This window comes from Aythya ferina (genome assembly GCF_964211825.1).
Source record: "Aythya ferina genome assembly, chromosome: 2".
NCBI lineage: Eukaryota > Metazoa > Chordata > Aves > Anseriformes > Anatidae > Aythya > Aythya ferina.
The window spans coordinates 57,889,754-57,905,621 of NC_140297.1; the positions used below are offsets into that span (position 1 = coordinate 57,889,754).

The 15,868-nt window shown below is 42.7% G+C and overlaps 1 protein-coding gene across 6 annotated transcripts in view; it reads right to left on the minus strand.

The window, feature by feature from the left end:
* Positions 1–1,373: 1,373 nt before the first annotated feature.
* The window catches only part of BLVRA (biliverdin reductase A), a 41,329-nt gene continuing 26,834 nt past the window's right edge, over positions 1,374–15,868 (minus strand). For 3 of the 6 annotated variants that reach the window (XM_084508705.1, XM_084508704.1, XM_084508706.1), the window contains 7 exons: positions 14,424–14,551; positions 12,587–12,706; positions 11,883–11,980; positions 10,429–10,536; positions 9,536–9,707; positions 8,614–8,688; positions 1,374–4,020 (listed from right to left, as the gene is read on the minus strand). In XM_084508705.1, coding sequence (XP_084364831.1) covers positions 3,747–4,020; positions 8,614–8,688; positions 9,536–9,707; positions 10,429–10,536; positions 11,883–11,980; positions 12,587–12,706; positions 14,424–14,551 — 975 coding nt within the window. In that variant the 3' untranslated portion in view covers positions 1,374–3,746. The remainder of the gene's footprint in view (positions 4,021–8,613; positions 8,689–9,535; positions 9,708–10,428; positions 10,537–11,882; positions 11,981–12,586; positions 12,707–14,423; positions 14,552–15,868) is intronic. The other 3 variants (XM_084508709.1, XM_084508707.1, XM_084508708.1) reach the window with 1 other exon arrangement.

Below are 15,868 nucleotides of genomic sequence, written 5' to 3' on the forward strand. Positions count from 1 at the left end.
AGCATCTGTACAGTTCAGTCTCTGCAACCCTGACCCTTATGCAGACTGCTGAAGGGCCTGCAACCCCCAAAATGCTTTCTGTAACTCAGCACTGCAGTTTTAGGCAGATGCCATACATACTACCTGCTTTAAAACAGCCAGTTTTGACATACTAGGATGATTTTAACCCTTTTAAATGTAGCTCTGTTCTGCACAGCTGCCACCCCTTGCCTTCCCCCTTCCTTGTCTACTGATCTGCTCTGGGGCTCCTGCCAACATCCTCCCCACGGCTGATGCCAGCTCAAGCAGCCCTGTGGTGTCCCCCGACCCCCTTTGCCTCCCCCCATCTGACCTCCCATGCAGCTATACTGCTGCAGACAGACCTTGGCAATCACAGGGACCCCAGACCCTGCCCCCAGTCCACATTCTCTCATAAACACTTGATCCAAAAATCACACCCACTTTCTTTCTCTCTTGACCAGAGCTTCCTGTGCAGCTTTGTAAGACCTCATATAATAAATAGCTTATTTGCTCATTGAAAATTTCCCATTTGCCTTAGCTGTCTGAAAGCCCATTTGGATCAAGCCATCTCTTCTGCGTTTCAGCTAACATGTTGTTCAGGCCACAGCTGTTGACGTTAGCAACTCCACGTCTCTCATCTGCCAGTGGCAAGCTCTGGCCTTAACGCAGGCTTCCTCCTTCACGTAGGAAGCATCTTGCAAAAAGGCACTTTCTGTAACAACTCCGTAACATCAAGCAGAGTTAACAAAGTGTGCTTGAGCAGAGTTCCTAGAGCATGCTGCAGGATCAGAGACATTTCCAACAGAAACAGCAGGAAGCCAGATACAGTGAATGTGATATACCAACCTTCCCATGGCACACCTCATACTTACCTTTCCATACTTGTATAAACTGGCTGGGTTCAGACTGAGAAACTGAGAAACTCTTCTGATGACATTTCTACTACTATCAAGCTATTTACCGAACCACAAGGAAACCATTTCAAAACCCATTTCAGATTGCACTTGTGAAACTCCAAAAGGTCACTCGACTGCACCAATTTTTGAATAGGAAGCTGCAAGTATCCAGCTGGGATTTAAATTTTCCTGCCCTTATGGGCAGGAGTCAGACCAGGACTGGACGGGCAGCAATTTTGTGGGAGGGATCACAAGTTGAGCTAAGGTCACCAACCCCAGGATGCTTGTATTCAAAACTTTGAAACAGGAGAGGGAGACAGCTGGGGGTTTTAGAAGAGGATCACAGCGTGGTAAGTCGCTGGCAGGACTTCACAGGGCTTGAGGAGTGAAAGGAAGGAAAAGAACGGGTTCAGGCAGAGACATTTTCAGCAGTGTGACAATGGGAAATGCTAATGAAGGACAACGGGAACTAAAAGGAACGATTAAGAGCTCCAATCCTTTTATTGGTGCATTTGACATCTGGTTAAACACTATATACGTTTGCAGCTTGACATCCAGTAGCTCTTGTATACAAACCATGGTGGTACATCAGCAAATTCACAGTGCCGAAGAAAAAGCAATTTAACACTCCAGGCTCCCAGGAGCAGAGCAGACAGCAAGGCAAGCCAGTTCACTGGGAAGAACGGTGGGGATGGAGGAGAGCACAGATACCCAGAACCTGCCTCCACTAGCTCAAATTAAACAGCTAATTTCCCCAGGTGCTCGCTACTGGAACAGGCTTCTTCCAGAGGATGATTCACTGCACGGTTACGCTGCTGCTCTACAGAACTCCCATGAATTTATTCTTTGTTCCTTGGAGGAATACAGCTCTCTACAGCCCTCGCCAGTAACTGCAGAGTGGGCCCAGGGAGCCTTGGGGGCCCGTTTTCATGCTTACAGATGGGGAGCGCGAAGTCTCCCTTCCCTTTGCCATCCCTCCCTGACTACCCGTTGTGAATTGGCAAGTGGTATTGACCCCACATTCACAGCCAAGGAGCTCGTCAAGACACAGGAAATCTCTTGTGCTGCCACACACAGCAGATACACATACACAGCAGATTTTAATGTCACTTTGATCCAATATGGACTTTCTGTAGTTTACCATTAATGCCGTCAGGATAAAATCCTTCACACTCATACAGCATCAGGTCTGCCCAGGCAATGTCCATTAATTACGCCGGTAAAAAAGTCGCTGTGAATGCTGAGGAAGGTGTGTCCATTTGGGTGAACAAGCACACGGTCTGCCTGCTGCAGATCTGCTGGCGACCCACAGGGATTTCAAATCCACTGGAGTCAGTAAGAGGCTGTTCACTGATTTTAACAGATAGATTTAAACAAATCTCGTATGCAAAATTCATTCACATATCAAGCTCTAACTGCTCCTAAAATCTCATTAGGAAAAAATTGCAGTCTTCCCTTCCTTGTTTCAAACTCTAGCTGAACTATATCCAATTTCTGAATGAACATGACTGAAATAAAGGAAGACCTTTTTCCATTAGTACGGAGTGGTTCTAATTATGTATACATTCATAACACATACACTCCCTCATTAAAAATTGCTGAAGTGATAATGTAGTAAAGACGTGATGACTGTGTGTTTGAAAGAACAACTGTGCGGACCAAAGTTTGCTGCTATATTAATAGAGCATAGGCAGATGCTGTAATTAGAAAGTAAAAGGCAAACAGAAATCGTTAATAGCTTTGTGCACTGCTTAGACTTCTCCTTAAAGTTTTTCTTTAGGAAAGTGATAGTGTCTTCATATGTGACCCTGGGACTACTGCAAAATGCTAAACACCCATCCCCGCAGGTATGATACTCCATAATTGCATGGCTATATTTGCAAATTGCTCCATTTTCTACAGTTCTATTCTAATTTTATCACTATTTTTAATGAATTTTACTATTTCCAGGAGCACGTTAGTTATTTTTTCTTAATACCAGGATGTGTATTATTTTTAGGTGAGATTCATTCATATGCTGAATTAGACACACACAATTGAAGGACAACGACATGCTGTTTCCAGTACCAAAAAAAAAATAAAAAATAGATCCATTGTGACTTGTGACAAAATACTGGAGAAGGTAGGCAGGTGATGCATTTTTAGTGTACTGTTCCAATCTCTGCTGGAAAAAGACTTCTGTGTTGGCACAGGGCACCAGAGAAATTAAGTGAGCGAACTCAACATGGCATCTGTTAAGAGACTTACTTACTCTACGCTGGTTTGACACCAGTGTAGATTGTATTTGAAGGTAGATGATTCCCAATGTGGAAACAAACAAACAAACAGGTACAACTACCAACTAGGGCAAAAACACAAAACAGTTCAGGGCATCTGGAAGAAAAGGTCAGGAGTGTGGTGGCACAAGTTCAAGTAAAGAGGTGGAAAACTCATCTAAAACTTCATTCTAGGCAATGTTATATGTCCCTCATTTTCAGACATACCTAAATAGAGGAGAAAACATCCACAGGAAGGAAAATCATATCAAGTATTTGCAGTCCTCCAAGATCTGCTCTCAGGGACATTTCCAACTGAATTGATTGGGAGCAACCACGAGAAAGCTTGTTGCTGCTAGGTTCCTACTTGCCTGTAAGGACAGAAGTGCATTGGGGCAGGGTAACGTTTTGTTCCAGCTAATGCCAGAAGGCACAGGGTATGGCCCAGGCTTTCCAGGCCACATGGAGAGCCTAGGAGTCACATCTAGTCAAAGAGAATGTAATGAAACAGAAACAGCAACTGCTTGATGGCAACACTGAGCTCTAGACCTAAAGCTTTCCCGTCTGCCCCATTCCTCCTTCTGTAGGAGTGACCTTAAGAACAGATTTTCTCTGGCTGTTCACAGTGCTGCTGGATTGTCTCAGCAAGGTCAAGACACCGCAAAATTCGCCATTTCTCGGCAGCCAGCTCCTCCTTGGATACCTGGCCCAGCAGTTTTTTGGCAAAGAGGTTCTGATCCTGCATGAAAAGACCCACAGCAGACCTTGGGGCTTGAGGGAAGTTCTCCAAGCAACCACTGGTGAAACAGAAGTTGATTTTCTTTTCACGTCTCATCCCTGGTCCTCTTTCTTCAATCCATGTCAGAGGTCTAGTGTGGAGAATCAGAGAAAGAAAAGAGTACTTATGAAAAAAAAATGAATCAACAGTTCTACTATAAGCCTGTTTATCAGTATTTACAAAAAATGCCTAAAATAATTTTAAATTTCAGACATTGCATGTTCAAATTAGCACGTTCTTACCAACGTGTCTTGTGGTTATGGAACTGAACTCCACGTAACAGTCCTGACTCTGCCACTGCTTAATGCCATGGCTTTCAGCACACCACTTAAGCTCTGTTTCCCCTATGCACAAGGTGCAGCCAGCAGTCTCTAGCCATCTCATGGGGAATAGGGAATTTTAATTCATTCATTCATTTGTGGACTTGGCTGAAAAGTGCAGTTAAACATCCAAATATTTTGTGCATGACTTAACCATAGCTAAACTTACAAGGCCCTCAATGTCTAGTCATTCCTATAGCAAGAACACACTTTCATCACTCACACACACATAATGATGATCCAGGTGCTGCTGTGCAAGCACCTTAAGGGAAGTTCTCCTTAAGGGAAGTTGCCCGGGACAAGTGTTTGCCTGGAGAACTCCACCCCTTTAGGATGAGCTGGACGGTCAGCAAGTTCACTCCTGCAGACACTAGCGTCCGTAATCTCTTTGAACTTTTCAAATACACCAGTAAGCACTGAGTCGATCCTGAAGATTATGCCAAATGATGTCAGTTTTGCCTGTTCAAGCTACATAGACTCTCAGACAAGTCTTTCTTAACCAGAGCACCGTACTGTTTTATGCCACACGACAGCCACGGTCGCCCAGCCAAGCAGTGGTGCTGCTGCCTGGCACAGCTCGCGGATCCCCACATGTTCCTCCCCAATTTGCCAGGCTGGCTGAGGAAAGAGAAGCCATGGCAAGTGCTGTGTTGCTGAGGGGTCTTATCAGATTCCCTGGCCCCACACAACAAATGCTTGCAGGAGGTTTGAGGAACGATCCTCAGCAAAAGCCACAGATAATCCCCCTTCCTGCTCTTTTTTCAACTGCCTAAGCCGTGCCATTACCTTTCTGCAGCTCATTCATCAGCACCCACTACTGCCTGTGTTTAGAAGATGCACACTATTTTTCTCACTCAGTTATTGATGGCCTATCCACAATCCTTTATGGCCCACTTTAGTCTGCCATTCACAAATTATGAGGGCATCAATAGCGTGGAAGAATAAATTCTGTCTCCAAGCAATGCCCATTAAATCTTCAATATCATTAGATCAAGAAAGAAAGTCCTTGTCAGTCTACCCTGAATGCATTCCTCAGAGCACTCAGCTTAATGATTCTGTACCTCTCATCTTTTATGCTTTAGGAGCCAGTTTCTATATTCATATCTTTATATCAATTATTCTTTGCTCACCCTTAGTGCCACGCACACCCCCTACAATTAAACCTGGCCAGAAGAAGAAGAACCTGAATGAACAGAGCTAAACTACTGTAGAGAAGGGAAAAAAAAGGACTCAAATCACAGCTTGGAAAAAAAAAAAAATCCCCACAGGCTCCTTGTGTTTCAGGAAGTCCTAAGGCTACTTGTCGCTGCAGGCCATAAGGGTGCTTGAGGGCTGTACCACTCGGTGCTTTCCGTGTTCTCATTCTCCTTCCCTGAGGTGTCTGCTGTTGATCATGGCCAGAGGAAGGCCACCAAGCCAGCTGGTTTTGCTCTGATGCAACGCAGCCGTTTTTATGTCCTCATGCTACCAAAACAGCCACAGGGGGTTCAGGCCACTGCTTTGTCTCAGGTAGGCTGGTGTGTAGAAACCATCAGGCGGGTATAGGCAGAGACCTCCACAATGTAATAGAGGGGAGCCCACGATATGACCCACAACAGGCAATGTAAAGATGGGGCCAGCTCCCTGGGGTGATCTAGAGCAGATGCACGTCAATGACCAGGGAGGCAGTGAAGCAGAAGCACGATCACACAGACCAGACGGAATTTAAGCAAAGTGACCGAAATGACTGCCTTGGAGTTGTGAGCAGGAAATGCTGATTTTACTAATAGATTCATCTTCTTCCGTGATTGGACTTTTAGTTTTTTTCCCAAAGAGAGGTTGATTCTACTTGATTGGTAACCAAAACGTGTTAATTCTGAGCTAAAAACTTAAAAAATTAGTCTTCCCCCTCCTTTTTTTTTATTTTTTTCATTTTTATTTTTTTCATTTTTACTATGAAGACACATATGCTGCAACTCTGCATATTATTTAAGCAATTACACTGCTTAAGGAACAGGCTTGCATTCCTTATCAGAAAATCATTTTTTAATAGGGTTGCTGCTTTTTAATAGGTAATTTATCCATTTTCATTAAAGATTTGTATCACAGCGCTATCTGGTCATGGATGTAATTAGTTATCTAGAAGCTTTATTTGGAAATGACAAACCCAGCATTTTTGGTAGCTAAATAAAGCCGCAACTGAATTTGTTGGGCAGTTAAGAAAGAAAAAGAGATTTTAACCAAACACTAACAAACCACTTTTTGTGCTGACTTCACAAAGGAAGCACTATCTGCGGCAAAGAAACCACACTGGCATTTCACAGTTATTTTGTCTTACCAGATTTTAGACCTGTAGAGCTCTCACAGCTACATTTTATTCACAGGTTGAAATAGGTGAATTTCTGCTTCTCTGACTCCTCGTTTCCTCAAATGTCAATTAGCCTTACCAGTTGGACTGTGCTAACTGAATAAACTAAAATGAAGAAAACGCTCTTTGTACCTGCAGAAGAATTAAGCTGGTTTCATGCTTGAAAGCATTCTGGGTCCCCTCAGCTTAATATTTCATGCAGCAATTGCTGCAGAAAGCATGTTTTACATGGTGTTTTTTTTTTGGATGTTCAACTTGAAATTATTTTATTAGACTTTGTAAGCTTCAATCTCAGTACAAACATAATTTCAAATGGTTACTGTCAAAATATGTATTCAGAAAATGTCTTCCATTTCTTTTAAACATCTTTGGAAATACTAGTAATTTTTCTTTACCAAGCAATCAAAAAGGGCTGCTTTATCTCGGATGAGAACTAGACCCTAGCCCTAGCTAACATCAGAACAGACGTTGCCCAGATCATTATCTCTCCAGCTTGCACTAAAAAATCCATTTTTGACATTTACTGAATCCAGGCTCTGTAATACCAGGACAAGAACTGCAGCCGTGCTGTCAGCAGAGGTTTGTCTTTTCCTGGATTGCTCAACATTTTATCACAGAGAGGCTGTCTGCTCAACTGCCTTGGAAACACAACAGAGGCAGAGGTCATCTCTCAGATAGCTGGGCTCTGGAAATTAACACACACCTCCGAAATCCACCCTGAGACAGATCAGCAGCCAGTGCAGGCTCTGCAGCAGGGTCAGACCGTAGCCTTTGCACAAATCCCTGCTTAACAAGCAGAATGCAGGCTGTCACACTCTGCACCTGCTAGATTTTCCAAGGCAGAAAGTAGGCTGAATTAACCTGATTTCTCAAGGTTAGTGCATTCATGACTATCAAAAAATGGGTGGGCTAGCACTAAGGAAAGGTGCAGACCATTCCCATCCCTTAGCAAAATACAACTTGAGCACACGAGAGCTCTGACAGTGCCATCATTACTGCTGGGCTATGACTTCACTTGATGGAGAGTGGGCCAAATTCCCTACTGCTCTAACTCCACTGACGTCAATGGGGGAAGGTCAGCAGGAAATATGGCCTAGTGGCCGAACAGCACACAGGAACACTATGTAACTTTCCAGCCAGCATAAATTATCCCAGAGGCATAAAACTGACTGTCCCGGAGGTCATTAAAACACTAAAGGTGGCAAAACACTTCTTTGCCCACATGCATAGGTGGCAGTGGGCTAAGAAAAGCAGGTAGCTGTTAGCTGTGTAGAGCAGGAAAAATCCAAAAACGGTTCTGTGCCCAGCAAATATCGACATGGCAGCTGAGGACTACCTAGGAGCCAGGCCAGCCAGAGAAATGTTTAAGCCACACACTAGTTCCACCTGCTGGAATTAGTTCAAAATCTCACTCTATACAGAGCTTTACAGCTACTCCTGTTACTGGCAGATTGCTAAGCGGGTAAACAGGGCTGGTATATGGAGTTCTGTCCTCTCATAACTACATTTAAGAGGAACTGGAAATGTTTTGTTGTTGTTGTTGTTTTGTTTGTTTGTTTGTTTGTTTTTATCTAAGAGAAATAAAGATCGCTAAGACAAGATGCTAATCCCATAATAAACTGAAGAAGGCTTTGCAGGAGCTCAGACCTGCAGTGAAACAAAGAGTCCAAATGAGCCCTGATTTTTCCCTCCCCAAATATCTAGTTCTTCAGCTCATTATTTTTTCATAACTAAAAACTTATCTAAAATTCTTGTAGAAGTCAGCATTCATCTTTTTTGTTAGTATTTGTTGCATTTGTGTTTGGTTCTACATATGTGCAACAAAAAAGGGGTAGTTTATTATGAACAGAGAAAGGACAATATTTTTCCATGGGGTCATCCCTGCACTCCCTAGTCTTCTCATATGTTTATAAGGGCAGAGCACAATGTATGGAAAAGCTTTGCTATACTTTTTAATGTCAGACAATTCTCATGTTGCAGCTGTATCATTCTTCAACCTACTTCAACTTCCACTTACCTGAAAGGAGATGGCCTCCATGAGGATGGCCCACAATTATCAAAATGGAGAGTTTCCATCAAATACAACACCATACTGTGGATCAGGTTGGGTACTCAAAACACAGAATGGAATACTGACAACTTATTTCACACTCATAAAATATTTAAAAGTATACTTTATAGCAGGGCTATGTTACCTTATAATAAAGAGGAGATCTAACTCATTGTTTAAAAATGTATAATCAAAAGAGTTTTCTTTAAGAAAGTCATATTGCAACAGCTAGACAAAATTACAAGTAATTCTGGCTGCTGGATTCTTGGTCTCACAGTCTGACAGACTAGTGCAACAAAAGATATGGGAAACAGAGTGATGCCCTGCTCAGGAAAAATCAAGGAATCTTCAGGACTACAGATTAGGCATTAGTCAAGAGCAAACATATTCTAGACTTTCTGTAGTTCATTACAGTTCTGCCCCAAATGTGTCATATTCTCTTAACTTTCAGCTAGTGCTACATAACAGTGTAAGCATTATAGTGCTATAAGTATTATGACTAGTGCACTGTATGTTCAGTCATATGCTTTCAACCTTTCAAGAAGGGTTAGCTTTCAACATACAACAAGGATGTCTGATGTAAAACAAAAAACATCCTGCCTCTGAACACCTTTTCTGGTGAAATATATTATGGGCACATTCCTACATTCAGACATCAGGAAAGAACCTTTAAAACCTTCTTGTGCTCTTCCACAGACACTGTTTGGAGGTGGCTCTTTTCTACCATGAGGAAACACTTTTCTACCTAAAGGAAACACTTTCATGTCTTGTGTATAACCTCATGCTAGTATTAACCTACTTTACTTCCACAAGAGGAAAAAATGATGCCGAACTCCTGCAGATGACACCTGAACAGGCTGGCTCACCTGCTGCCATGGTCATTACTCACTTCTTGTTTGCTGTCTGAAAATGAACGGTCATTCTGGAATAATTCTTGTCCTTCTGCTCTTCTCTGGTGGCAGAAGTAACAGTGAGGTCTCCAAAGAGGTCAATCAGCCAAGTCAATCGGGCAATTCCACTGAAAGCTGGGAATCCTGCTTTCTTTTCATCAAGGACACTACCTGTTACAACAGCAATAGAAAGGCTTAAGAAATGGAAAAGAATAATGCACTCTGCATAGGAAAGGCTGAAGAAACTACTGTGTTGCAGGTTTAGAGACCAGGGTGTAGGAAGGCCATCAGTGGATGGACTGAGCAGGCAGTCAACAAACACGGTCAACCTTGAAATGGGTCCAATTGGCAAGCTATGACACAGACGGCTGCACAAAGAACATATACAACAAGCTCCTCAGGACATACTGAGGGCAGGAGGGTGTCTGTGGATTCACAAGGCAACAGAGTAGGGAGAAAAAAAAAAGCTCAAAAACCTCTCCCATTTCTTCTGCGGCAAAACATGATTGTGAAAGACTAAACATCCCCACTGGAAATTGGGACACTTCCTCAGAGCTCATATGGGTATTAGAATGAAGGAACTGGTCACCACCACCAAAGCACAGGAGAGATTTAGAAATACTCCCTCCACCATACAAGGTACAGGCATGTTTTCTTCACCTGTCATAGCAGATAGGTTAGCATACAGCTCATTGACAACACTTGTTAAGGCAAAGGTGTTTTCCAGACAGTTCCGTAATTTCATGGCAACATACAGAACCAATATTTATGCGTCTAGTCAGTTTATAGATGGACTGTTATCTAAAAAGTCTGCAAAAAGCCTGGAAGGGCTGGCATCCCCACGGAGCAAGCAGACAAGTGTCGTTGAACCTCAGTCTCCTCAGCTACTGACCTGTGAAATGCAAGGTTCCTTTCACTAGGTCTTTCCCAGCCACTTCCTTTTTCAGCTGCTTGTACTCTTCAGTCAGAAGTTCAATGTGCTCCACATGAAGAACTTTATCTACCATTAAAAAAAAAGGAAAAAATCAGGTCAGATTAAATAAGAGCTTTCTGTGTGAATCAAAGGCGCATCTAAGCAGTAAAGGCTTCACCATCCGCCAGTGTGAGTTCACTTAAAAATGCTCACACATATGGCTGGTAAAATGATGTTAGCAGGAAAAGCAAACGCAGTCTCTGTGCTAAGGCATGAGTTCATGGTTTTCACTGAAATGAAACCATATACCCAACTAAAGCTGAAACATTAGTATTCAAAGTAAAAGATGAATGAATTCTTGGCCTCTTTCCCCTCATGCCTTCCTATTCTGCATTTTTCTTCCCAGAGTAGTAGGAAAAAAGATGAAAAAAAAATCCATAGCACAATACTTAGATCCAGATTGTAACAATATGCTAAGGAACACCTCCTCCATTGCAATTAATCGGGCTACGCTGGAATAAAGGATATCCAATATGCATTGAATCTGGTCCTCATTCACTCTGTGTTTTTCTGGAAGGTTTCCAGAAGAGTCAATTTAGGTTGCTGACAGTTGCTGCTTCTGCTTCAAGAGAAGAGGCATAAATTCTGCTCAATGGAAAGCCATTTGGCTGGCAACAAGGCAGTAAGTGGTGTTGGTGCAGGGAAAGAGCAAAGCAGAAATCCTATACCTCCGGTGTTTTAGGACAAAAGTCACAAAGGAAATTTTTAAGAAGCAGCGGTATAAATAGTGCAGCTTGTCCAAATGATTTGCACTCTGCTCCTGTCCAGCACTGTTCATTTTCTTGCAGTCCCATACATCCCCACTTACTGGCCTCAGCCAAACTGCCAGCTTCTCATCCTTGGTACTGCAGAGATGGGACCATATGCTGTCCACAATTAAAAAGATCTTGCTTGGGGATAAGCTTTCTTTCAAACAGGGATGCCTTGCTGGGCCACAATAACATAAGCATCTGTGTGCAACCAGCATGTCACAAACACTAGAAGATAGGGGAGCTGTTTCCAGCTTTATTTACAGGGAGAGAAAGGACAGGGAGGTGCCGAGTTCAATGGCTACGTTCATTAAGTGCTTTACTATCACTGTGACAGAACTTTTTTTTATTAGTTATTAGTTATTAGTTATACAACATTATTAGTGCCAGAAGCTGAGACCCTCAGTGAGGGTAGACATACTTTACTCCTAGCCTTGACACTTCTGTATTTATTTCCCCATTGGCACACGCCTTAAATCCTAGATTGACACATCTCTGAGATAGGCATACTCCTTTGCATATCATGAGTAATAGTAGACTGGAAAGTCCTGCCTTTGGGTTTGATGCCTTTGGTGCTACCCTGCAGGTAATGCTGTTTACAGCCTTGGGATCAAATGCCATTACCTTTCTGCTCAGCCATCTCCCAGAGTTCATGGGCCGCCTTTGCAGACAAAGCCATGGGGTACTCAACGAGGACATGTTTCCCAGCTTCTAAAAACATTCTGAAAGGGATACAAGATCAGTCTTTACAAAGCACACTATCATAATCATTTCTCTCCACTGTGCTAGCTGCTTCTCATTCCCACAGTCAGCACAACACACAGTGACAGAAATAAATCACAACTCTCCTGGCAAGGATGGTGTGGTGGCTTAAACACCAGGAGAGTTGGAGTTCAGTTCTGCTTTTTCCACAGAATTCCCTCACTCACCTACAGCAAATTGCTAAAATGCTGAAGCATTAAGCACTGCAACTTAAACTCCCAGACATTTGAGTGCCTGGAGGGGCTATTGGAGCGCCCTTCCACTACCTAATCTGTGAGGAAAGGCTGTGAATCTTGTTTTAAGCTACCTATGCATCAAACACAAGCCCATAGGAATGTGACTGGAATTACTAGGGAAACTAATGCATCTTAAATCTGACTCTATTCCAGGGCTTATGTGTTACTCTAGGGAAGTCACCGTCATTTACTTCAGGCTTCTAGTCCGCCAGTCTCTCCTCAGGTATTCACATCCTTTCCTGCAACAGCATTACACAGCTCCTTTATGCTTCTAAGTTAACGTGGAAGGTGGGGACAAGGGAAAGCAGCAGGAAAAGCAACTCAAAATACCTGATGGTTTCTTCGTGGCTTCTGTTTTCTGTACTGATGAAGGCTGCGTGGATCTCCCTGCTTCTCAGAGCATCTTCCAGGCTAATCTGCTTGGCTTCATTAATACTGCCAAAACTTCTCCTGTGCATTTAGCATAAATAAAACCAGAGCATAACTATTTCAGTCCATTCTTCCCAACTGCATGTTGTGAAGCAGCACTTGGAAATTGTTGCCATGGACCTCTGTCCTACTGAGCTAAACCAAAGCAGAACAAAGGAAGCTTGTGATCCAGAAAGAGCAAAGCACTTACAGTCAGAAGTGGAGCGCACAAAAGAACAAACAGATGGGTCAGGGTGTAGGTGGTAGCATCAGAACAGAAACCATCCAGTTGTTGAAGAGCAAAGTGGTTTTTTTAGAAGCATTGTAATAAAAGAGCAGTTTTTAAAACAGTAACTTGAAAGAGGACAGTGCACCTGTAGGAGAACTTCTCCCCAGCGAGTTGCACAACAAGGACAAAAGCACCTGAGTTGGCAGTGCCACATGCAATGACAACCAGCACAGAGAAGCAGCAGAGTGACAAAGCAGATGCTTGGCTGTGATGGCTCATGATCTGCAACACACACATCGTGCCAGTGCTAAAGGGAAGGTTCTCTTGGCCAACACCCTGGGCACATCTCCACCTGAAAATGAAACACACACCTGCCCTTTGCATTAACAAAGACTGGAGCAGACAGCTTGATAGTGTTATGACAGAGGGGATGAGGGCATGCCACAAGCAGGACTTGAGAAGTAAGACAGGCGATGTTTGGATTTGATTGGAATGCAAAGAGCAAGGCAGTATATCCACGCAAGCTGCCTGTGAACTGTGTATTTTGACAGCACTGTTTCTCAACAGAAGTAGTGGAAACCCTATCTTCAATGTTGTTCAAGGCTGGCTGTAGCACTAGCACAGCCATCAGGGAACCAAGGGAGTATCTGGCAGGGAGATAAATTGGATGACCTAATGGGTTCTTTCAGTCTCAAACAACTCTGACTGCATGATTTAAATATAGCTGGAAAAAATACACACACAGTCTAAGATCTATACATGTACCACTTAACTATTTAAAACCTTTATGCTTTGGTGTTATGGTGCAGATGGTCTGGCAGAAATACCTCAGAGGGAGATATATGCATAACAGTCCCATTAAATTTCTATTGCTCCAAGCTATCAAGAAAAAAACAAAAAAAAACAACATTGCTCTCTGACAGGCAACCTTACTGTAAATACTAAATTACAGTATTTTCTTTAAAGACTTATACAGTTACAGTATCTTTTTAAAAAAAAATAAAAAAAAAATAAAAAAATGAAGTTGCAGCGTGAGGAACTTTGTAATAAATATTTTTTACGAAACTTTTTATTTTTAAAACATTTTCAAACTTCGTAAACCTTCTTATGTTTTTTAAACATTTCTATAGCTGCATACAGACACCAGTTTGAATATTTTAAGTCTGTACATCCTGAACCTACAGAAAATTTCAGCCAGACAGAACTGCACTTCTTTTTATCACATAGATGCTGCAGCAAGAAGGTCTCAGTTTTTATTTCAGAGTCATTTCTGCAAGGTGTCTCTCTAAGGTAGCCTATTTGTTCTCTCTTGCAAAGCTTTCTGTACTCATTTCCTAGCTGCCACTCAGAATGACAGACATATTTGCATAAACTTTCTCTTTGCAGACAGCCCTCACTGTAAGAGAAATAGAAAACTTCCACTATTCATTCCCTGTCTCCATCAAATTAGTCCTCCATATGGAAAGGTACACGCACCAGAAGAAAACATTACAATATACATATTACGCATCCTAAGAGGAAATTTCTAACCTGGATACAAATCCAAGGAGTTTCAGATGCTCAGAAGGGCTGGAAGGCATCGGATTCATCAAGTCTCGGATCCGTGCTAAGCCAGCAATTCCAACTCCAACCACCACAGTCCCAAACATTTTGTTAATCTGACAAAAAAAAAAAAAAAAAAAAAAAGTCTTTTACCAGGGAGAGGAGTAGCTGGAAGGGGACTTGGGAGGATGGATTATCCTTTAACTCCGCTTTCATACAGCCAAACCTTATTCAGATGTCAGCAAGTAGCTAAAAGAGATGTGATGCTATAGGTTACTGAGCTCACTCAAATCCCATTGAAATGTGGTCAAGTGGTTCAGCATGTCGTAAGACCGGTCCTGAGACTTGTATTTAACAGCTAGTGTATCACAGCCCCGGCACAAAGTCCTTCCTTTCCATGGGTGGAAGGCAGACTTCAAAAGTGAGACATTTTTCTATTTATAACATAGCTTCCATGCTGGAAAGAAGCCAAAAGGTTCTGCAAACCCAGCAGAGTTTTATATAGAGCCTGATGACTTCCTGAGCGTCTGCAACACAGCCTGCTCCAGGCTGCCATAGGGCCATTACCAGTGCACAGCAGCACAGCCAAACTATTTTAAGACAGGAAGCAAAAAACATCTTCCCCCCCGTCAGAGTAACCGCTGGCACATCATACAGTGTCAAGATGGAACCAACCATCTAATAATTTGGTCAAGATGCTTGCTTGACATTTCCATGCATGAAGAAAGCTCTATGATCTCTTTAATGACAAGCAGGCATGTTCTAAAGATTTACCTCTCCCAAATGCACAACCCTGCTGCAGTTGAATCACAGGGCGGATGAGCCAGCCAGTACATTCATGGCCAGGCCACTGGTAATAAACTCTCCTGTCTGTTTTCTGATTTGCATCGATATGTTGAAGCAGTAGGCAACCGGTGTAATCTTTCAAACCTCAAATAAGCACTTCTCCACCACCCCAAGGACTAGCAATGCTTTGCAAAGTAATTTTAAGATTTACAGGAGAACAGTCTAAAACCAAGCCAAGTCAGCTTCTCTGCATTTTTTGTTAGCTCCATCCTACCACAGCTTCCCTTCATACTCTGTTTCTTCTCTTTCGGTGTTCTTTGTGCTGCTGCCAACCCCTTCACTTTCAATCACTTCCACTACCTGTGATGAATAGGCCACTGAGTTCACCCATATCCCATCAAAACTTGGTTTAATGGTTCAGCATGTCATAAAGCTTGTCTTGAGACTCATGTTTAACAGCTAGTATATTATAGCCCCAGCACAAAATTCTTTCCCTCACAGCAAAAACTTCTTCCTAAAATCTACTCATCAGTTTCCTGTGTTACCTTTTGCTGTTTCACTGCTCAAACCCTTTTGAGACTTAAACAGACAACTCCGCTCCTCCCTGTGCCCCTTGTCTGATGGGTCACAGTGCAGCAGCATGGCCC